The 22,817-nt window shown below is 39.1% G+C and overlaps 2 protein-coding genes and 2 long non-coding RNA genes across 15 annotated transcripts; 2 read left to right on the forward strand and 2 right to left on the reverse strand.

The window, feature by feature from the left end:
- Window positions 1-897: 897 nt before the first annotated feature.
- On the reverse strand, window positions 898-7,169 carry LOC116850388. 9 transcript variants are annotated; one of them, XR_004379323.1, is made up of 5 exons: window positions 7,007-7,169; window positions 6,533-6,583; window positions 6,111-6,373; window positions 5,876-6,030; window positions 898-2,854 (listed from the first exon to the last, which is right to left on the reverse strand). It is a non-coding gene; the product is annotated as an uncharacterized LOC116850388 (long non-coding RNA). The 9 variants fall into 9 exon arrangements; XR_004379325.1 differs by having other exon boundaries at window positions 6,522-6,583; XR_004379327.1 differs by having other exon boundaries at window positions 6,490-6,583.
- Window positions 1,035-5,869, forward strand: LOC116850385 (scaffold protein salvador-like). Of its 4 annotated transcripts, none has more exons than XM_032828607.1 (7): window positions 1,035-1,183; window positions 1,943-2,019; window positions 2,371-2,498; window positions 2,589-2,822; window positions 3,327-3,548; window positions 3,940-4,245; window positions 4,999-5,869. In XM_032828607.1, exons 1-7 carry the CDS (start codon window positions 1,093-1,095, stop codon window positions 5,099-5,101), a joined length of 1,161 nt encoding a protein of 386 aa, XP_032684498.1. In that variant the 5' UTR covers window positions 1,035-1,092; the 3' UTR covers window positions 5,102-5,869. The 4 variants fall into 4 exon arrangements, with proteins under 4 accessions (XP_032684498.1, XP_032684499.1, XP_032684496.1 ...); XM_032828608.1 differs by having other exon boundaries at window positions 2,386-2,498; XM_032828605.1 differs by having other exon boundaries at window positions 2,371-2,822.
- Window positions 7,170-9,035: 1,866 nt separating the features above from the next.
- On the forward strand, window positions 9,036-17,749 carry LOC116850386 (probable maleylacetoacetate isomerase 2). Its single transcript, XM_032828609.1, has 5 exons — window positions 9,036-9,238; window positions 10,597-10,648; window positions 11,865-12,013; window positions 12,110-12,314; window positions 13,016-17,749. Exons 1-5 carry the CDS (start codon window positions 9,221-9,223, stop codon window positions 13,243-13,245), a joined length of 654 nt encoding a protein of 217 aa, XP_032684500.1. The 5' UTR covers window positions 9,036-9,220; the 3' UTR covers window positions 13,246-17,749.
- On the reverse strand, window positions 14,702-22,811 carry LOC116850389. The gene is made up of 2 exons (XR_004379332.1): window positions 18,186-22,811; window positions 14,702-18,128 (listed from the first exon to the last, which is right to left on the reverse strand). It is a non-coding gene; the product is annotated as an uncharacterized LOC116850389 (long non-coding RNA).
- Between the last annotated feature and the right edge of the window lie 6 nt (window positions 22,812-22,817).

The following is a 22,817-nucleotide window of genomic DNA, read 5'->3' on the forward strand; positions in this document are numbered from 1 at the left end:
GTAGAAAGAAAGAGAAAGAGGGAGAGAGTAAGAGAGAGAGAAAGAGAGAGAGAAAGTCCGAGGAAAGATTCTTTACGCGTAAATAGATACACATTTATTAAAAAAAAAACGTCTAAATTATTTCTACTCCGTTGCTCTTTACTATTGCCCGGTGCTAATTTCTTTTTTATGTTGAGATATGTTATTAAACATGAAAACTCGAAAAAACATACTTTTCATATACGCTCAATTTTTTACAAAAAATTTAAGTAAGACACTCTTCTCAGCCTCCGATATATTATAGTTGGGCATTTTTTCGCTGATGTTTTCGTAAATACTGTTTATTGCATTGATAAATGTTTAGTGCAGAGTTCATTTGGTTTCATCAAAATGCAATAAAACCGAGCGACGAACGACGAAGTTTCATTTCTTGATCTCTTATTTTCAACATCATCACGATATAATTATCAGATATGTGTGAAAATCTAAAGTTTAAATTCGATTAAAATTAATGGAGTTTTCAAATATCATTTCAAGTATCATACAAATCCGCGACATTTAAAATAGTCTTACAAATTCGCGATCGCGTCTACTCATTCGTATAATTCGCGCGCAATCTGTGTATATACGTCCCTGATTTGTTCTGGTTTGCCGCCATTCGACCAAGATCACTGTCAAAACGACGTTTTCGGGTATCCGAGGTGTAAACGTCGCATATATCTCTCTTGTTATTTACCGTTGTGTACATCGAATGCGAGGAAACTTCGTCGTCGAAGCGCGGTGTTGCGCGTCAGTGTTTACTTCTCCAAGAGTTTAACCCTTTCACGACCGTTGCACGAGTTCAGACGTGACGCGATGTAAAGTATCGTTGGATGCAGTAACTCCGAATTTTGCTGTATCTCAAGCAGGATATCATGCAAAAGGAGATAGGAAAGCCACAGTGATATTATAAAATCGTCCATTTCTATAAAAGGGTTCGATAAAGGGAAGAGAAAAGGAAAACGAGAGGAGAATTCGCGCCAATGTCGCGACTCGTACGATAGGTTAGGTAGCACCATTGTTCCGCGGTGACTTGTACGACGACGTTTCGATTTCGTGGACGACTCCTCCAGCATGCTGTCGCGCAAGAACAAGGATCTGAGGACGATCAAGGAGGGCGTCGAAGGGAGATACGTAAAGAAAGAAACGCCACCCGAAATGCCAAGTACGTATATTCTCGCGGTGGAGATTTAATCCTTTCCCCTTCCCCCGTTCCTTTCTAGCCGCACGCATTCAAGCGCGCAGTTCGTCGCACTTTGTGCGAAAAACACTTTCCTCGCGCGAATATCCTTGTATCTTTCATCCAGATCGAGAAGAATCCGATCAATTGCGTTTTTTTTTCATTTCTCTCGCTAGTATTACTGACATAATACTAACGTATGCATGCATTCCATCTCGAGAGATGATAATGCACAGAAAGTGCAGGCACATAAATATATTAATAGGCGGGATATTATTAGATCGTTGCATGCGAGAAAAGGCATTTTTAAGTTTAGGTCAGAGGCGTCTTCGCGCTTAGCGTCATTTCTCGTTAGTTGCTAGCCGTTATATCGGACTTCTCTTTATCGCGTTATTTTGGGCACTTGGAAATTTTTATTCTCTTCTTGTTTCTAACATATGTTAATTAAGAATCTTATTCCATAGCTTGATAGAATTCTTTCTAGCATTTACTCAGGTGTCTAAAATCTTTCATTGTAGTTGTATCTAACGTATTCACTTTCCAATTATATTTATTATTGATAATAAATTCTCACCGTTCATGTAATTTTTATCATCATATTAATGAAATATATACACGGGAATATCCTTTTTTACTGTCTTCTCATCATTTCTGATGGCATCCTGTTTTCTAACATTAAATATATATGCTTTTTATGACCAAAATATTGATTATATTGTAACAATTAATATTATTTATGCTCAGTTATCAATGTATGGACAACAGAACCGAACAAAAGAACGAGACGACGTAACAATCATCCGACAATGCCAAGCTCTATGGTAAATTACATTATGTACAAATTACACAGAGTGTCATCACATTTCCTAACATACCCAATGAGATAAAATCTTGGTTATTGATGAATCTTTTGAGAACTATAAACTTCCAATTTTTCGATATTAAATCGCCAGTTCCAAAAGAAGCGCTGACTTTTTTTACTGAAGTTAATAAATAAATCGCGTTTTCTTTCTTAAGCTTATTTATATCATCTTGCAACATACATTGTCCTTGTATATTAATAGCTCTTTTAATTCCTAGATGAGAACTATGTACAAACGGGTATTAAGATGTTGACTAATTGATACTCATCAATCTCTCTCCTCCTCTCTCTTTCTTTCTCTCTTTCATAGTCCGTCCCTCAACAGCCCAGTATGGTACAAAAATTCGGCAACACGAAAACTACTCCCAGCGCCGTCGGTCTCGGTAGCCACGAAGGCAAATACACGCCGAACAGTTCTGTCCCGGACTTAGCTCAAAGGTTAATAGTATATGTATATAGGTATTTTTTTTGCAGAGATTGCAATATATATGCTTTGAATTGTTTTTACCCTTTTGAATTTTACGATAGATTCGCTAGTCTCTCCGTTAATACGGGAACTAACGACGGTATGCCCTCGAGGACCGCGACACCCATGTACCATGCCGAACTGTCGCCCGCGATGTCTCACACTTATATCAATCAATATGCTGGATCCGAGTATCACTTGGACAGGGTTCAGACACCGCAAATGCCTTACATGCCCTTCGACGTCGACACTGGTTACGAGGACTATAATCGCTCCGCGTACCGTCAGAATGCTGGGTATGACAGTTCACAGAATTTCTAAAGTTCACCTGAAACAATATAACAATATAACACATCTTTCTCGATATCCTATAAATTATTGCGCTCGTGTATCGATACTTGTAAGCTGTAAGACGCGCGGTAAAAGAAATTCGCAGGTATATGTTAGTTATTATCATCAACTTAGTCATCTTAGTTTAATTTCAAACCATCTTTAAGTTCAATCTATGTTATTTTATTCTTCATTATACGAATAATGTAGTTCCATTTGAGAGAACAATTTTATATTAAAGAATCTTGATATTTTATGTATCAAGAACATTTTTCATATTTTAGTCATAGTAATAGATTATTTACATCATAGAACAAGAAGTCTACATTATAATATCTATTGGGGAATTTAATTAGATTGCTCAAAATTCAGAATTGATGAAATCAGTACAAATCGATCTATATTATCTTATGTTTGTCGTCTCGTCTAAAACTCATTTCGTTTCACCGAGTTTCGATTTACGTTTGAAGGTACAGCAGATGCCACTCAGAGAGATCGAGTTCTCGGAGCGAGCAACAAGAAGAATTGCCCTTGCCTCCCGGGTGGTCAGTCGACTTCACCCTCCGTGGCCGGAAATATTACATCGATCACAATACGAAGACCACACATTGGTCGCATCCGCTCGAGAAGGAGGGCCTACCTACTGGTTGGGAGAGAATCGAGTCGCCTGAGTATGGCGTTTATTATGTGAAGTGAGTGACAAAGTCGGTAGAACTCAAAAAGAAACCAAACTTCCTCGAAACATTTATATCTATAAGATGAGCTTTGGATATATCCTAGAATAGCTAAACATAAGACGTCTTTTTTGTAAATACTTTCTCGTTCAGAGGTAATCCAATTAGTTGTCCCATATCCCTGAATGTAAGACACTTAGAGTTCATGACAATTAGCGAGAGAAATTTTGATAGATCCTTTGTTAGATAGTTCACGTTTACGTCTGGCGTTTTAGTTCCAAGATCTCTTTCAAATTGCGATTATACATCGTAGAGCCTTTCTTTCTTCTCCTTGATAAGCAAAGCATCAAATATAAAGTCAAGTCCTATCAAGTGCGTACACCTAACGAAGAGTACTTTCCAATTTCAGTCATATCACACGTCAAGCGCAATACGAGCATCCCTGTTACCCGCACGAGATGCAAGCGGTGCGCGTAGTGTCACCACCGCGGCATACTCATTTTCACTCTCACAGTGTCTTGGTGCCGGCCAACCCCTATCTCAATGAGGAGATACCGCATTGGCTGTATGTCTACAGTAGGGCCTCGATCGCTCTAGATCGTAAGTTGCGCTGGGAGCTCTTTCGGCTGCCCGAATTGGATTGCTTCAATGCCATGCTCACCAGGCTATACAAGCAGGAACTGGAAGAGGTTGTGATGCGTTACGAAGAGTACAGGTACGGATTAGAGTCTAAGACTCGACAAGAAAACTGCTCTTTTCTCTTCTTGTGATGATATTTAAGGATTCTGGTCAGAAGCAAGAAGATATACATTAAAAATTCTTGCAAAATACGTTGAAATAAAATGATATTTGCAATCAATTGAACAGACCTGTAAAATAGTTCGAATATTTTCCTTTTGCTCCAACAACCAATAGCCGTAAATAGCCGTAAAATTTACGGGACAAAATCATAAAAATAGGAAAAGAAAAGTTGCAGTAATTTTATTTATTGTTATTTATTGATTGAACAAAAAGAGAATATTAGAATTATTTTATAAGTTCGCTTGATCGATTGTGTGTTATTTTATGGACACATTTCAACGTATTTTGTAAAAAATTTTTGGCATGTATTTTCTCGCTTCTGATGTCACCAAATACGAGTTCGGCGGCGAGGAGTTAAAAGTTTTAAATCAAACTGTAGAGCTCGATGAGTAGTTTTTGAAGCAGTTCCGATTTTGATTGAATCAGGGTAGTTGATTTCTTAAAAATACCATTTTGAAGTGCAGAATTTTCCCCCTACAATCAACTTTCTGGGGAAACTTCGTCGAGCTTGACGACGATTTGATCTGACTTTAAAGAATCACGTCTCCAAGTTTGGCAGATTTTTCTCTGGTAAAAATACGTCCAAATCGAAAGATGCAAAGTCGAGATACTGACGCTTGATACACTGTACATTTCTGTATATATTGCATTTTGTATGTTCCTACAGATCCTCATTATTGTGCGAGATGGATCAGAGACTAAAGGAATTGAGACCAGAATCCAGTGGCTCTAATGCTGGTGCTGTGGCATTACGAAGATCTCTTCCTTGACAGAGCAATCGAACGATCTGTGTTGATGTGGGATAGATTTTTCTCGAGACTGATGACAAGATTCTTCTTGGAAGCACGATACAACAAACGATTTAGCTCAGATCTATGATGTGCTCTTTGTTCCTCATTTCTTTTTCTTTATCTCTTTCTGACTTAAACCTTAAGCTAAAAAAAAGATAGAGAACAAGAAACATAAAGGAAAGAGCACATTATAAATTAGGTTTTAAGGTATTCGCCGTGGATATGTTAGATTGTGACATCGGGAAGAGAAATAACGCCTTGAACGTTCTTGCGTCATTTCCAAATAACAAGATATCTGTATGAAAAAATCTTTCAGATCACTTGAGCGTACTTAGGAAACTATCCTTTTCCTCTGATAATCATTAAGTAGCTGTAAAATGAACTTGGTAAAATTATAAGGAAAGGTAAGGGAGGAAGTTAAGTTGCATGTCACGTTAATTTTGTGATTGTCTGTTGACTGCTAAAGGAGCAGGATAGTTCTTAGAATATTTTACAAGTATGCTTAAACAATCAGAAGTGTTCTTATATACAAATATCTTTTTATTTGGAAGTGACACAAGAATCTTGGACATTTTTTTCTTTTAACATCATTAGTCCAGATTTTCGCGGCCAGCACCCAGAAGCCTCAATACCAACATGTTGTTTGTATGTATTTGTAGATATTGCAAAGTTTCCTCGACAAAACTTGTCCCTTTTGATATTTTATTGTATACTCTAAATAACTATCAAGAAATAATGGTTATTGAATATTACCTATTATTTGTCTTCCTCTTCCTCTTCCTCTTCCTCTTCTTCGTCTTCGTCCTCTTCCTCGAATTTCATTTGGAATTCATCCACAACAGTCAAACCTTCAATCTTACATACGTATAAATTACCAGGTGCACCAGCTAGGTTATGTATCGACGCTCCTGTGAATAATCAGTGCAGTCAGTTACTTCATGCAAAATTGAACTTTGAAATTCGACTTGAAAATTGGAAAAAGACATACTTTTTTCAGCTGGGTCATCCGGCATTCTGTTCTTCACTAGTGAGTAGAATGTAAAACCGAAACAAGTCCACGCGGCGAAAGCGTACATTAGCGCGAACCTTTCCCTTGTACGGATACCTTTTTGTTTGTCTCTCATATTATATCGGTCTTTTACTGCATATAGATTTTTTGTTCCTGACCATTCTTTCCAGAATTGTCTTATAAATTTACCAAGCATTATTTTCAAGTATTTGTCTGCTAGTCCAGGAAAATTTGTATCGTTCCTGTGATGGAAAAAGTATCACATAACCTCACTGTGCAGGTCTCTTTCGATACTTCATTTTTGTAGAAATTTTATTTATATATTGACAGAATTAAGACTTAGATCTTTTATACACACAAATAATTAATGATAATGCAAACTTCACGAACAGCAAGTTTACCGCAATTTGTTTTCCAATTAAATCATCTTGCGTTGTGTCTTTCTAATTGCGCTGAAAGCGAATTGAGATATACGAGATCAGTACAAATTTTCTCACGCACACAGGGTATAGAAAAAAATAAAACAAATAGTAAAATAGTAATAAAAAGTGTTATAATTTTAATGCGTCAAGAGTAAAAAAAAATATATTGACTATATATCTTACACAAACATTACAAAAATTACGTAATTACATCTTTCGTTACGAGAACGAAATCGATATATAACGTTCAATCAAAAATAAGTAGAAAGTTTAAAATTCTTTATAAGATCTTGAAAGGACATTTTTTACATAAATTAATTGTCAGTCTATTAGCATGGATATGAATCAAGCAACTCGACAACGAATGAAAAGTAGATATATATTTCAATATAAAGGAAAAGCACATGATCCACTATTAAATCTACCACTATTCCAATTGTTTGCTGTCATTACTTTGAATCTATGGACACAGTTTGTTTGACACTATAAATACTTCGAAGCGTTAAATAAAGCAAAATTAGTCTATTCGTCTTTCTGAAGTACTAAAAATGAACATTATTACGAGTAAAATTTATTTGATACTGCAATACATCATGGCTACGTTCCGAAATTCACTGCCAGTACTGAAATTCTATAATATACGTAACATGAACTATAGATTTTCAGTACTGGCAGTGCATTTCGGAACGCAGCCCATATCGGTTTAGTTTACATCGTGTACTTGATACGCGTACTAAATAGTAACTTTCTATTAGATAATCTTAATATCGACAATGCATATCGACGGCGACGCATTCAATTAATACAATACGTTTTGTTGATGAGTATTATATCAGTTTAATATACTGTTGTTTATATATATCGTCGATATTAAGATTATCTAATAGAAAGTTACTATTTAGTACGCGTATCAAATGCACGATGTAAACCAAGCCACTGGGTGCTTAGGATAACGAGAGTAGAGCGAGTGAGATCTGGATCCGAGAGAATAGTATAATCTCCCATCTATAACTGTAATATTTTGTGGTCTACTCTTAGGGCTATCGCACACAAATTGACATAACTGCATATGCATAGCATAAGACCGTATGTACCAATGAGCATCGAGTATTAAGCCGCCATATTGGTGTTCGATGCTTAATATTCGATGCTCATTGGTCCATACGATCTTATGCTATGTATATGCAGTTATGTCAATTTGTGTGCGATAGCCCTTACTCCTGCTCTTGCAGTCTTATGAACACAGAAGCAGATCAGGGGCTCAATTAGTTCTTTTATTGCACACTTTGTCTGTGCAGAAAGAGACAGAGAACACAGAGGGGATGTACATATTGGCTTTATTTTTCTGGCCGTATGCGGGGTCCATGTATATTACGTCCATGGTTAACCTAGAGCCACTCGAACACGCTATTAGACCGTTATTTTTGTAAAAATAGTTCTGTAGCATCCGCTACGAGTCGCCACTTTCTTTAACGAGAAATTGAGGTAATGGGTGTGTTCAGCGAACTCAACAGTTGCACAACAGTTGAGTAATTCGTCAATGTAATTGGTCTAGATTTAGGGATCTAACAGTGGGCGCGTTCCATTACACACTCACAACGCTCGCGAGCGTCATTCTATCTTTGTGCTCATGGATGTTAAACGAGATGTTGCGAGCGTGTAACGGAACGAGCCCAGTAAAAACTAATAATCGCTGATTTTTCATTGAGCGCTTTTTCCGCTGAACATACCCAATGGCTGTGTTCCGTGCAGTATTCACTGCTATTCAGTACTGAAAATGTATAGTTTATGTCACGTATACTGTAGATTTTCAGTACTGGCAGTAAATTTCGGAACGCAGCCTATATATATATATATATATATATATATATATATATATATATATATATAAACAGCATTTAAATTGACCAATGTACTTAATGTACTCCTTAGATCCGTTATTCCTGTACTAAACCCAGCGGCACACGATTTTGATTGGTGCATTTCCATCCATCTTCAGAAATGCACCAATCAAAACAGAGTATTTCTATTGAGCAAGCAATTCAGCACGAAACAAGCACCGTGTGCCACTTAAGGTTTGTTTGCATTGCTTTAACACTTTTACATCTAATACCCGTTGCACACTAGACGCGATAAATGATATCCAATGAGAGCTCTTCTTTCTAATGAGTGTAGCTAATGTAGCTACACGAACAGACCGATATATATATATATATATATGTATAAAATAGTACATTGACCGCTTGAAACTAATAATCGATATTGCCAATATAAGGGCGTATTAACCGACATATTTATACATCGAAAATTGTATCAACAATGTAAACAATTTCAAGTCAGAAGTTCGAGTTTTCTGTTCGTTTGTCAATGTATATATACCGTTTACTCCGTATGAACGATCAAAGCGCCCCGTGGAGGCGCCTATCGGAAAGCGCGCGGCGATTGGACGCTCGCTGGTCGGGCCGGAATGTAGCCGGTGGAACGGGGGGAACGGCTATGGCAATCGAATAAAAGGGGTGAGGAGGTGCGATTTCGCGCGTTCACCGCGATTCCGAATTGCATTTCTGACAGATTCTGACGGCGACAAGCGCGCTGGCACCGGGGAGCCGCTGGCCAAGGTGATAATTGAGCAGGCGAGTCTGTTCGCGACGACGAGAGGCCGACGAGATGTCCGTGATGGGTAAGGTGAGTGCTGAAGTGAGAATATTTAACCTTCTGCGGACGAGGCGACTGTCGACGAGATAGCGTTCGTGCTCAGCCGGTTCGCGACTCACACCTCGACTTCGTCGCGCGTATCTCACGCCATAACGTCGCGACTCGTCGACACCAAACCGGAATCGGCGGCTCCAGGTATATGAGTGAAGCCTACTCAGCGACGGTATCTCTCAATGCCGCGATCGCACGTCGACAAGGACCGTGCTCGTTCGCGACGACGATAGAGTCCTAAACGCGTAAGGCTCATTTTCCCGCACCGTGTCCATCGGAAACTGAGCTCTATTCTATCAGGAGCCGTGTCTCACGAATGCCGCGACGCGCGAACGAAGCTCAGCCACCGTGATCTCGGGAGGAGCGAACATGCGGAACCGCGAATGTAACACGCCGATAACGTGTAACGTACGACTGCATGTAACGTGTGCATTGTAATGTGCGGACTGTGCCGGCTGCGCGCGCGCGCGCGTGGACGCGCAGCTATTTCGCGAGAAACTTTAGTCGGCCAAGTGGTGCACTCGCGAGATAAATGTCGACTGCGACTTATCAATCGAGAAGTTCAACGGTTATCATTGAAATATCTGCTGATTGTTTATAGTAGTTAAGTCAAATTGTCGTGTGTCTTTCGCATGTTTTTTATCTGGTCTTTCTCAGTAACTGAAGAATACAAGTCCGAGAGGTTTGCAAATTATGAAATCTCACTAAAAAACATTAATATTTCAAAGATTTTATATATATTTTTAAACTCTTTTAATATAGAGCTTTTTTGATTGATCTTTTGAATGATTGAATGATTATTTAAGTGATGAAATAATTAAATATATGATATTTTACTTAAATTAAGAACTATGCACATAAAGTAACATAGATTCTAGATATTTAGTTAAATAATTTTTATTGAAAAAGGTGTAAATTTCTTGTATTAAGTTTCGCAAATCATTTACGCGGCGACATAGTTCTACTGTATCGACTTTGAATAATTGTAAGTTTGCAAAGCTTTCCCGATTTTAGGAAAGGAAAAGATCTCGCGTGAGACGAAATTTTTTGGACCGTTAGAGAACGATTCGTCGAAAAATTCCTGGACAGAGACGATTAATACTAATCAAGCGTTAGCATCCCATCGACGATTGGAACGAGGCGTGCCCTAATGAATGCACGTCTCGGCGAATGTCCTTGTTTACATCTACCGAGCAATCGTCATAAATTCTTTCCATCAGCGCGCGCGATTCTGGTTTCACGACCGGCCTCGCGGCACGTCGGTGTCCTCGAGGACCGGTCGTGCACGAGCGAACTTTGCCACGAATTTATACCCTCTCCCGTTTCTTTTCCGACAGCCGGTGCTCTACTCCTACTGGCGGAGTTCCTGCTCGTGGAGGGTGAGAATTGGTGAGTGAAGATTTCGTTATCTCCAAGAAGAATAGTTGCACCCCAGACAGCACAAATGTCCAAAATCGAGTCATAAGACATCTTTCCCCTTGTCCACAATCTTGCTTTAATTCTTAAGCCGTAATAAATTGACCAACTACAGTCGATTATTTTAAAAATAACCAACTGTGGTTGGTCAATTTCTTACGGCTTAAGAATTAAAGCAAGGTTGTGGACAAGGGGTTTAGGACATCTTTAAGATAATACCTTATAAACTTGTCTTAAAGATGTTTTAAAGACGTCATAACCCGATTTTGGACATTATGCTGTCTGGGACGTGATTACGTCGCAACTTGTGACGAATGCTGCACGTTTCAAAACGACTGATTCTTTCGAGATCTACATGAAAATATCGAGTACATTCCTATTTTGAGAGAATTGTGGTCGGAAGCATCGATAACTCCTTGTTCACAATCTTGCTTCAATCTTTAAGCCGTAATAAATTGACCAACCACAGTCGATTATTTTAAAAATAATCAACTGTGGTTGGTCAGTTTCTTAAGGTTTAGGAATTAAAGCAAGGTGTGGACAAGAGATAAAAGTTGAGACTCTTGTGTACTCGCCGCGGCCATGTTGGATTGTGACGTCAAAAGCGAGAAATTAACACGTTGAAAATTCTTGCGTGCCATTTCTGAATTAAAAAATATTTATGTAAAGGAGTACTTCAGCATACTTGTAAAACTCCAAAAATTGTCTTTTTCCTTTAATACGTAATAAATAGCCGTAAAATGGACATGACAAAATCATGATGGAAAGATAGGTTAAAGAGAAGGATTGCATGTCACATTAATTTTGCAGTTGTTTATTGATTGTTAAGGGAAAATGATAATTTTTGGAGCATTCTTCAAGCATGCTCAAACAATCAGAAGTGTTCTATCATACAATTGTCCTTTTACTTAAAAACAGCACGTAAGAATTTTGGACGTGCGTTTTCTCGCTTCTGACGTCATCAATCCAAAGTTCTGCGAATATCCAGGAGTCTTAAATAGAAACATTGATAAGAGTTCAAATTTGTATAATGATATTACGATATTATGTAATGATTATGTAACAACAGGCAATTAAAATTGGTAGGTTTGTCGGGCGACTACCGATACTTGATACTTGAATCTCGTTATTTCTTGTAGTTTCTTAGTTTTTAAACGATAGATTTCTAACGATGTTTATCTGCCAACAGCGTTGAATCTGAAGGAGATACCATACGACATAAAACCAGTGAGCTTGGTGAAGGGTGGTGGGGAGCAACATTCCAATGAGTTTCGCGAGATCAATCCGATGGAGCAGGTCCCCGCGCTCCACATCGACAATCATACACTAATAGAGTCTGTGAGTTCAATTAACGATTTGCATTTTATCGTCGCGATCTCTTCGCAACTTTTCCTCATCCGACAATAACGAGTAATTTTTTTTTTAATAACGCAGTTAAATATCCTGCAATACTTGGAGGAGACCAGGCCGAGTCGTCCGCTGATGCCGGCGGATCCCGTCAAGAGAGCCAGGGTCAGAGAGATCTGCGAGGTGATTGCCAGTGGCATACAACCGCTACAAAATCTCACGATCCTGATCTACGTCGGGGAAGAGCGCAAAAAGGAATGGGCGCAGCATTGGATTACCAGGGGATTTACAGGTGCTTCAAGATTACAGATAACATATACGTTTGATCTCATTAACACACCAATTTCCAGTTTTACAAGCCGAAGATGTAGTGTTGTTCGCGATTAGTTTACAAAGCGTCGAGAATACCTTTTTTTAACCAAGTTGAAGACAAACGTTAAAATGTCTCGATAATCTTTGTGTGTGAAAAATATATGTCTTATCTTTAAGATATTATCTTAGTTGTTTGCCACTACGGTTTTCATGAGTTGTTCCAAAATTTAATTGAACTTCGAATAACTGAAGTAATAACAAATTCATATATTTCCTGATGCATGTATTTATTAGCTAGTTTTTTTTAATTTTTGTATCGGCTACGATATTTAATTTACTATGAACTTATAGCGTCATTTTCCGTTGACTAATCAGACTAGTCAACGCGTTAATCAATCTTAAACAGGAAATCAATAATCAGTCTTTAATGCTTTGCATACTTACGCGAAAACACTAGCTAGTTCCTTAATTATTATTACCTTGTATGCTTGGCGCAATTTTTAAATATCTCAAACATATGCAATGATAATTGCTCGTTGCATATTAAAATCGTGGATCACGTCATGTGGTAACCTTGGATGTGTTCGCGAAAACAACGTGTTTAATCAGTGTCATGAAGTAGAGCCTTCACGGCGCGTGTAGCTAAGCGCAAACATCGATAATGCTGTTTTTCTTTTTTAGCCGTGGAAAAACTATTATCGTCGAGTGCGGGCAAGTATTGCGTTGGCGACGAGATTACGTTAGCTGACTGTTGCCTAGTGCCACAGATATTCAATGCACGGAGGTTTCACGTCGACCTTAGACCCTTCCCCACGATTCTCAGGGTGGACCGTCACTTGGAGCACCATCCGGCCTTCACCGCGGCTCACCCCAACAATCAGCCCGACTGTCCGCCGGAGGCGACCAAGTAGCAAGCGAGGCAGACCACCCTTTTCCTCTTCTAATGTCCTTTAGAAGGGCGAAAGGAGGTGGTCCGACGTTGTGTGGTTTCATAGTGACAAAAGGTGACATCGCCGTTCACTTGTCCTCGTCCAGATTTTAACGTAACGCACGGCTTATCGCGCCTCGTGTATATCATAAACAAGAGATTATTCTCCGAGAAAAAGAGAAGAAGACAGCGAATCGCTGAATCAAACTTATCGAGCCCAGACAGGACATGAAAGTCTGTATCGAGAAGAATGATAGCAGTTTAGTCGAGCGGATTAAGTTTTTGGTGATTACGGAAATACATACCTTGGCATCTTGGTAGTACTCGACGTCTATACAGTAATCGCATTCGGCTGGCCGTTGATTTTTATGTACTAGGCGTCGAGATGCTGCCACATCTCTTAATATAGACTTCACGATTGAGACTTTTACTTGCTTTGCATTTAGCGCCGAACCATTCGATTTTCTCCTTCGACATTTTTTTTAAACGCAAAAGTATAAAAATGTAAAACTCTTATACTAACGCATTTAGCGTTAGATATAGTGAAGAATGACCCGTAAATGTACACGCAGTTTATCGTAAAGATTGATTACATTGCGACAGCGTGTGCGCGGAAAGTTGATTTAATTCGTATGCGATCGGCCTTCTAGATTGATTTCCTTCGATAACGATACTTCGGTTCGAGGATATCATTGGATCGGTAAAATAGCACCTTTTGTCACTTATGAACTGCGTTTCGATACCGAAATGGTTAGCGGCCTCTCGATCTTATGTTACGTTACATCAAACGATAAGTGCCGCTTCACAGAGCGAAGATACTCTGACGCCATTTCTATACTCGCGCATAAACGAGTAAGAGAAATATTGGGCCTACTTTTAAGTTCTTTGTTACGTTTTCTACAGGTTTCTATCATCAATCGAAATTAATTCTTCACGCGATATTTTTACACGATATTTTGTAAGATATATCGACCTATTCTAAATAGGTTCTCTGTTGAAATCAAAAGTTTACTTTTTATATACTTATAAATTTTTTATTTGACTTTTTTCGCGCTGACATAGCGTAAGAAAAAGAAGTTGCTATTGAATCATAGTAAATGCCCCGAGTTCGTCGCTGGTAAACGTAGGATAGTGATTCGTACTTACGTGATATGAAGTACACACGCAGCAGACAAATTCGAAACGTGAAGCGATCCACAATTCGAAGGGAAACGTGTAATAAGGGAAATGCGCTCCGCACAATGTATCTCCCGAGATGTCACAAGATGAGAGTACAAATCGCATATTTCCTTTGACATTCCGGATATTGTATTTTTCTCAACGGGAATCGCGTGAACATACAAAATCGCCCGTGAGCGACGCGCGAGTCACGAAAATGGTTACTGTGCCAGATAATCGCAACGTTGATTTGTCCGTCAACATGAATTACGTTGCACAATTAAAGAACCGCGGTCGTCGGCGATCTCGCGCGCTTGCGACCGCGAGGATCGAAAAGTGTGCCATTGAAATGCCGTTTATTACACATAGTACAATCGCGTATGTATGGTCGTGCAAATCAAACGATGCACGGAGACGCCGCCGTGGACGCCAACAGAATCAAAGTACACAATTATACGCTCTCGCAACATAACAGAACCTATCTCTCTCTCTCCGGTTCCGAGAGCACGACAATGAAACAGAGATGCCGATATTTTTCACGAATCTTTTTTATAGAATCGCTCATTGTAAAGCTGTATTATTGCATAGTCGCCTTTGTGTACTCTGAAGAATTTGTACGTTAACGTACGTAATAGGCGTGCCGTTTTTTCTCATTACAAGTTCGAGACTCCGGTATATGATACCGAAAAACACGATCGATTGAACACTGACATAATCGGACTTCATTGGCATTCTTCCTTATTGTCGCGTTGTCCTTCCTCTTCCGGCACTCACGAAACACGTCACGTCACATTCGCGTCGGAATCCCACGTCGATACAACACCGATGATTTTCTCCATGTATCGCGCACGTTGTAACTGCCTTCTTATACTGAGACTTCGACGAATACTTCTTCCATGTAGCCTCCAGCCTTCGCAATTATTTTTCTATAGGAGATATAGTATCGTAATAACGAAGGTAATACACTTCTTTGTGCGCTTTCTAACGAAAGATTAAAAAAGAGGAGTAAATATATATATATATATATATATATATAAATATATATATATAGATTCATCGCAATACATACTTAAAATCTACGTCCTACATGTAGTACCAGGGACAAGCAAAAACACATATTCCGCGTATACATACACTCATACACATCACATACACATGCATACACATACATACACACACAAAGGCATAGACAGACGTATATTAATCAATTGAGTGATTAGATAATAATGTATATAATCTTTGTACGAACCATACTTCCCCTATAAAACTCCGCTCCACTTACATCAAGACAGGCGTGTGGTCAAATCGAAACTGCATTTGTGCGTATCCGCTTCCGTTTTGTATGACCGCGTACACATATGCGATTTGATTTATGGAGAGAAGTGCGAGCGAAGTAGCATCTCCGCCATTTTGTATTTCGTTCGCGCTTATTATTGTGAAACAGAACAGAGGAGTTTCAAGTATTCGCCAATTAAGCGAATGCTTCAGGACTGACATGCAGGATCTCGCGGTCCCTACGTCGAGTCTCCGTTCCGTATTTTCGCATACAGGAATGTGTAAAAAAGGAGAAACGACGAAATGATCGATTGTGAAAGCGGAAAGTTGATTTCGTCGAGAACGAGCTGTGTTATCGTAGTTAGCGGTAGTTCTTATAGTACGGGACAATTAGCGTGTAAAATATTGCAGGCAGGTTTCTAATTTATATTTAAAAAGTCCTCATAGAAGTGCTTTAATATTTATAGTAATTTTTGGATGTTTGATATCAGACATCTACATAACTAATATTTGAGTCACAATACCGTTGAGGTAGAATCGATTTGCCGAATTAAACGAAGAACGAATCTTCGTCGTTCGTATTCATTCCTGAAGCTTAGTTTGCCTTTGTTTTATCATTGCTTCTGGTTGCTTGTAACCTAAAAGCTATGTTAATCGTCCTTCGAGTGAGAATTTTTATTGCAAACTTAAATAAGGGACACTAAGTATTTCTATTGTATGGCTCCTAATTGTAATCAAACCGCGAATATTAGTGAATAAATTTCTAATCACATTTTTCGGCGGGAGATAGTCAAAATGAGGAAATCGTCGCCCTTAATATTCCGTATGGTTGCGTTCCCGAAAGTGTCTATTCTTGTGTAGCTTTCGTGCGAAAATCTTGTATATGTGAGCGTCACTCATATTTCGCGAAAGAGAGTGAAAATGAACGTTTATCTACGTTTATCACACGAGTCGGCTCCATTTTCACCTTTTTCATGCCACTTACGCATTTCCTCGATGTGTCCTGATGCAGTCGTTCGATATGATCCGAATGTAAGCTCGCCTTTTGACGTCGCTTTCATGAACTGATTGCATATGCAGTTAGTAGTGCAGCTGTATAGTCCAACGAGGTAATGGCAATAAGTGTAATTTTCTCTTCCGCCGCGATGGTCCTAAACCTAGTAAGCAAATTGGTAGCAGAGTGCGCGCAGATCAGCAGCAAATTTAATCAGAATCCTGAAATCACAGTCATCTATATCCGCATTCAGTATTTTGTCGTCGGAGTTTGCTGACAGGCAATGCGAACAGATTGGCGGCCGAAATCGCGCAGATCTTGTCGCATAGCAGGATCTGCTCAATTTCAGCTGCCAATTTTCCGTCAGATCGTTACAGGTTCTGCTCGGCTTCTACCGTCAATCTGTTCGGATTGCCTATCAGTAGGCTCTGTCGCATTTCTGGCGGCAGTTTGGCAACTCAATGAGAAATGACTTATCATAGACGTCGAAAAGACGTCGATTTGACGATTTCGACGTCGATTTGACGTTTTTTCGACGTCTATCGGTAAGTCATTTCTCACTGGGAACATAATCAGATATAATAAATGTGTTGAATTTGTTGCGTTCCTGCCATGAAAAACTTGCAGGGCTCTGCTCAAAATCTCTTTGCATAGGTTTGGCTATCTGGGAAGGTAGATTTTTGCAAAGGCGTAATGTTTGTAAGAGAATGCCTGAGGTCGTTAGGTATGAGCAAATAAGAGTGTACAATAATAATAATAACGATAAAATAATAATAATAGTGACATACACGCACACATGTCAGTTCGGAACAATATGGGGCGCATAAATATTTTGCGAGCGAAAACGGTCATTGCATTTTCGCATCGCTTTTAGGGAATAAAAGGAATCTGTGTCATAGTGTATGTATATTACTTTGTAGTTGCGCGATGAAAGATCAAACAAACAGCACGGGAGGTGCATTCAGCCAAGCGATGTGCATTCACATCCACACACATACACACTTACGCGTGCACACACATACACTTATTGTCACCCGAATAAAACTGCGTTTCGTCTGTAGTGGTATACTTTTTTATTGCCAGCGAATCCCCACTGTAACGAGATCTGCAAAATACAAATGCTCACGATTATTGTGAACATTTCTCTTCTCTTTGTGCGTATTATCCGGATGTACGCAGTTTTATCGTGCACGAGATTCACGAGTTTTCCCTTCGCGAACTTCATGTCTCTCTTCGCTGAATTATTTTGAAATCTAGGAAATTCATTCGAACGTTCCAACGCTTTGCTTCTTCTCGGCACGATATCTCGTTCGTCGCGTTGAACGAGATAATTTTATAGACATGCATTTCTAATTAGATAGCTAATCTTATCGAGGACGAAGAGTGATGATTTCTGGCGAAGAGCCTCGTGGAGATCTCAATTGGTATAGAAGGAAAGTCTGTTTAAAGAAAAGGTCGATAGAAGCGATCACAAACATAAATGTTGTTGGACTTACCATGATTTCACCGAGCGCTTTGTTTTCCTGTCTCACTTTCAAGTCCTTTCGAAGCGGTGCACTATGCGATCAATTAATTCGCGAGGCTAGTGGATGTGAATACGCATTCGCGATTTTGCCATGAATCGATCGGGTATGTTATATGTATAAGCGCAGAAGTACGGAATAAACTGTCGAGGCTACTCCAATTATTCGTACAAAAATAGCTTTTTATTTGTTACTTCTGCAGTACATTACATTTCGTTTTCTTTTATCAAAAGCTCAATGATAAATTCATCCAAAATAGAACGTGTCTACTTGACGCTTTCTTTCTCTCTCTCTCTTTCTCTCTCGCTCTCATACTTTCTCTCTCTCTCTCTCTCTCTTCGCTGTTTCATCTTTATCAATATAATTCTTTCTTTTATTACAAATAATTCGTCGCGTAAAAAATACAATTCTTCGTTTACTGACTAGTTGGAGTGGCATCTCGCCGTACGCTCGAGATTATACACTCGGAGGAATGTAAAAATTAAAGAATAAAAAACAAAAATAACAAGAAGGGAAAAAAGACAAGAAGAGAAGACGTGATGAAATCGTAATTACGACGCGCTATCCCTAATAAGGTACATGTACATATATATACAAGGAATATATATTTATATATAAATGTTTGTGTCCGTAAGAAGTCGAGATTAATATAAGTGCCGTGATACGCGGAACGCGATGTGATATGCCTGCCGTGATTAATAATATCGTCGACTTTTCGCCGGGAGGATCGGTGGCGCAATGATAACCGCGTTTGTACTCGACTTTGCCGCGCGAAATACTGATACCGAGCAATCTGGCACGCGAGATCTGCCTCCGAAACCGCATACGTGTAGCTTACAAAAATTGACCTGTTTTGCAAACGGCACGGTTGTGAGCATCGACAATACAATCTCCGGAGAACGCATAGAAGTGCCGCGAGGAACCATCGTGTCTTTCGCTTCAACGAAGATGCCGGAATAACGAGGGATATACCTATCGAAGATTAGTTTAGTTAGTCGATTAATTAACTGCGATTAAAAAAAGGGTGGTTGCTTGTGGTTCAATCGATTTTCCGTTTCTCGCTTTTTTTATCGTAAGATAAAAAAACGAGAGAGACAGAGGATCGGTCGGACCGCCGTTGATGATCACTAGGAGGTAATTAGGGAGATTTATACGAGTGTCGTGACTTTTTATTCTCCCTCATAAATGTTACGATTTTCCAGTCGTGCCCATTGCTGCACCTTCGTCGTGACTTTTTGTCGAAATTTGGAAGGTTTTCCTCTCACGGTCTTCCCTTTGCCATCGTCGTCTTCCAATCGCGCGCGCGCGTCACACCTTCCCAATTTCCACAAAAATTACAATTGCGTTCCGACAACTTTTTCGGATTATTTTTGTTTCTTGATGAAGAAAATCGCGGATACTGTGTTCACAGATTCAGACACGAGAGATTCAACGGGTACGAGAGACTGGCAAATGACAGACGATGGCGTATGATGATCATACTTGCGACACTGAATGGACAAATGGATGGATGGATGTATGGACGGTGGCCAGGTCATGAAATGAAGAACAACAGAATGCATTTAATGAGCGATTGTTTATTATGCTCTTATTATGGTCACTTGTCATACAGGTAACGATGCTTTCTCATGAGTGAAAATAGTTAATATATTATGTTTTCTCATTTTTCTCTCTCCTCTCTCTTTTTTTTTTGTTTGTTTAAACTTTTATATAATTATTTAACATTGAATGGAATAAATTGATGATGAAAGAATAACAATTTATGGATGCAAATAAATGTGGTTAGAGTGTAAAGTAATATATCGTAAAGATTAGCTCTTCGCGCGGGAAAAAGAGATGCCGTGAACTAAATTATACCTCATCTCGGTGACGGGGAAAAAAATGAAAAAAAAAAACCAGAGAGATATAGCGGTGTGCCCAAAGAGGTCACGTCGGGATGTAGGTATTACTTGTTAACTTCATCGACGAGCGAAAGTAAAACCAAGTGTTGTGTAACGCTCTGCGTTAATCAATAAATAGAGAATTTTTTTTGTTTCTCTCCATAAGCCTTACGAGCCTGCGTATGAATATGCGTACCTCGACGTCGCGTTTCTTTCCATCTATGTTACTGACAAATTGTCTCGTTTCCTCGTCATCATAAATTCCTTACAAGGATTTCCGCTTTAAGAAACGGCGAACATATCTCTACGAGATATTTCTCTCACGCGGACATCCGTGGTGTCGTCGATCGTGGCGAACGAGCCAATTATCCGATACGAATAGAGCAAGTGATTCGCGATTTCGGATCTGCGACTGGATATCCGGTCGCTTTCAAAATCAATCGTGACGATTTTCACGTTGAGCGACAGCCCGAAGATCCTCGACATAGAAACTTCGGGCAGAAAACGAAGACGAGACTAGACAGCCTGATAGATTATATTTGAACGGAGATTGTGCGATGTAAGACACGATTCGTGTGTTACGATAGACGATTGTATGTACAATTGACATCTCTCGTTGAATGGAAAGAGAGAGATGCTTCACCGTATATTTCCTAACACAGACACGAAGACGAGGAATTCTCACGAGGGCGACGAGGCGTTTCGCGTTTCGAAAGCGATTTCGGCAAATTTGCTCTGACGTTTCGGAATTTCGCCATTCTTTACACATGATGACGTAACTGAACATTTTTTAATGATATTTCCTAATAAAAAAAAATATATATATATATTTATTTATTAATTCGCGATGCAATATTTCTGATGTAACGATCGGTTTAATGAGACGAAATCGACGATACCACGGATGCAATCGCGTCGCTTCGATTATTATCTCGACGACAGCCGATTACAATATTTTTCCCTGGTTTCTCGGTTCCTTACTCGTCTAAAAGTGTATCCGTACTTCTGAAGAGTAACGACTACTTTTTTTCTTTTTACTACTAACTTAGCGTAAATATCGATAATCTTAGCTCTCTCCGTCTAATACGAAGTTGAATCGCAATACCCTTTTTTCCTCTCTCTTCCCTTTTCTTTTTATCACTCTCACTCTCACTCTCTCTCTCTCTCTCTTTCTCACACGGAGACGAGACATCTCAGAATATTAAAAAATACGCAATTTTGCCTCATTGCTCGTAATGCACCGTTCGCGTTTTCGTATGTATGTGTGTGTGTGTGTGTGTATATGTATGTGAATGTGATGTATTTTTGCGTGCATATGTATGTCGGCAAGGAAAAACCGAACATCTAATAACGTGTACACAACAATCCTAGCATAAAATAATAACGATGAATCTTTCGTCTAATCGATCGTACGCAGCATAATTCGCTAGAAACTGGATAAAACGCATGATATACGTGTATGTATATGTGTGTGTGTGTATTTTTGTGTATGTATTCCTTAAATTACTTTATAGCCGAAGGAATGTAAGGTACAATACTTGATCGTGATTTATCATCGGTGCGACGAATAAATCTCTCTATGGTACCTTCGCAGCCAGCTGCTCTCTTTCTTTCTCTTTCACTCTCTCTCTCTTATTTCTCGATTATATATTATCATGGAAGATAACGCTATTCTCGATCTAATAATTCGCCGGAATTGAGATGCTCGTAAAGACTTAACATCGAAAGTGAGACGCAAACGCGCGTTCTTTCTCTCTCTCTCTCTCTCACTCACTCTCTTTCTCTCTCTCGCTCTCTCTCTTTCTCTTTCTTTGCGAAACCTCTCTATTCGCGCGTGTAGGCATGTAATTTTGACATTATATAATGTGTACGTGTGATTGTATATCGTGTCGTTTCTCTCGTTTTTTGTTGTGTGTCCGATATTTTCCGTGTGTATGTATATGTGTGTGAGCGAGTCGTGAATATGTATATGTGAATGTGTATGGATGAGAGCACACGCGCACCCACGTGCACTTACGACTTAGCAATACGACTACTTATACTCAACAAGGTACTCAATAGTTTTCTCTTACTCTCCTCTTTTTCTCCCAACCTCTGTCTCTCTATATTAGTTTACTTAATTTCCTTTATAATCCCCGAGCTGCTAATGTGCTATTTCTACCTCAACAACAACGATCTCGTCCGAGCGCGCGACTTCGTCTTTTGTCTTATCTGTTTTTTTTTCTTTTTACATACGCTTACCCAAAATAATATACCATATTAACAGCCTAACACTAAGATTCTCACTTCCGATAAAATAACATTACATACAATTTTTGTACAACCTTCTCTATATCTCTCTTTCTCGCTCACTCACTCTCTTTCTCTCTTAATTATTTTGTAGCGAATGTTCTATGCCGTCGTGGGTCGTGTAACGTCGCCTCGTTACGTCTCTCTCGACGTGCGTAAAATTTCCTAGTTATTTTTTTCTTCATTAGACGCGACCTTCGCGCGCTACTTTGTGAGAATGACATTGAACTAGGGAAAACGAAGATTGTGATATGAGAGATGTGTCTCGAGTCGGGTCGATCAAATGATGATCTCTCAACAGTGTATGTATATGTGTGCGTGTACGTGTGTGTAATGAGAGTGTATAATCTTCGCGATAAGTTTATATACTTTCGTAACTATACATATATATATATATATATATATATATATATATATATATATATATATATATATA

The sequence above is a fragment of the Odontomachus brunneus genome, unplaced genomic scaffold, assembly GCF_010583005.1.
Source record: "Odontomachus brunneus isolate Ranch 3 - 2012 unplaced genomic scaffold, Obru_v1 Obru_scaffold_144, whole genome shotgun sequence".
NCBI classification, from domain to species: domain Eukaryota; kingdom Metazoa; phylum Arthropoda; class Insecta; order Hymenoptera; family Formicidae; genus Odontomachus; species Odontomachus brunneus.

Bases quoted from the DNA above. Each gene is read 5' to 3' on its own strand.
- LOC116850385 (XM_032828605.1), top strand. From the start codon at position 1,093: ATGCTGTCGCGCAAGAACAAGGATCTGAGGACGATCAAGGAGGGCGTC. The intron at 2,823-3,326 runs GTATGACAGTTC...TTACGTTTGAAG, and splicing joins GCGTACCGTCAGAATGCTGG to GTACAGCAGATGCCACTCAG. The intron at 3,549-3,939 runs GTGAGTGACAAA...TTCCAATTTCAG, and splicing joins TATGGCGTTTATTATGTGAA to TCATATCACACGTCAAGCGC.
- LOC116850386 (XM_032828609.1), top strand. The intron at 12,014-12,109 runs GTGAGTTCAATT...TTAATAACGCAG, and splicing joins ATCATACACTAATAGAGTCT to TTAAATATCCTGCAATACTT. The intron at 12,315-13,015 runs GTGCTTCAAGAT...TTTCTTTTTTAG, and splicing joins GATTACCAGGGGATTTACAG to CCGTGGAAAAACTATTATCG.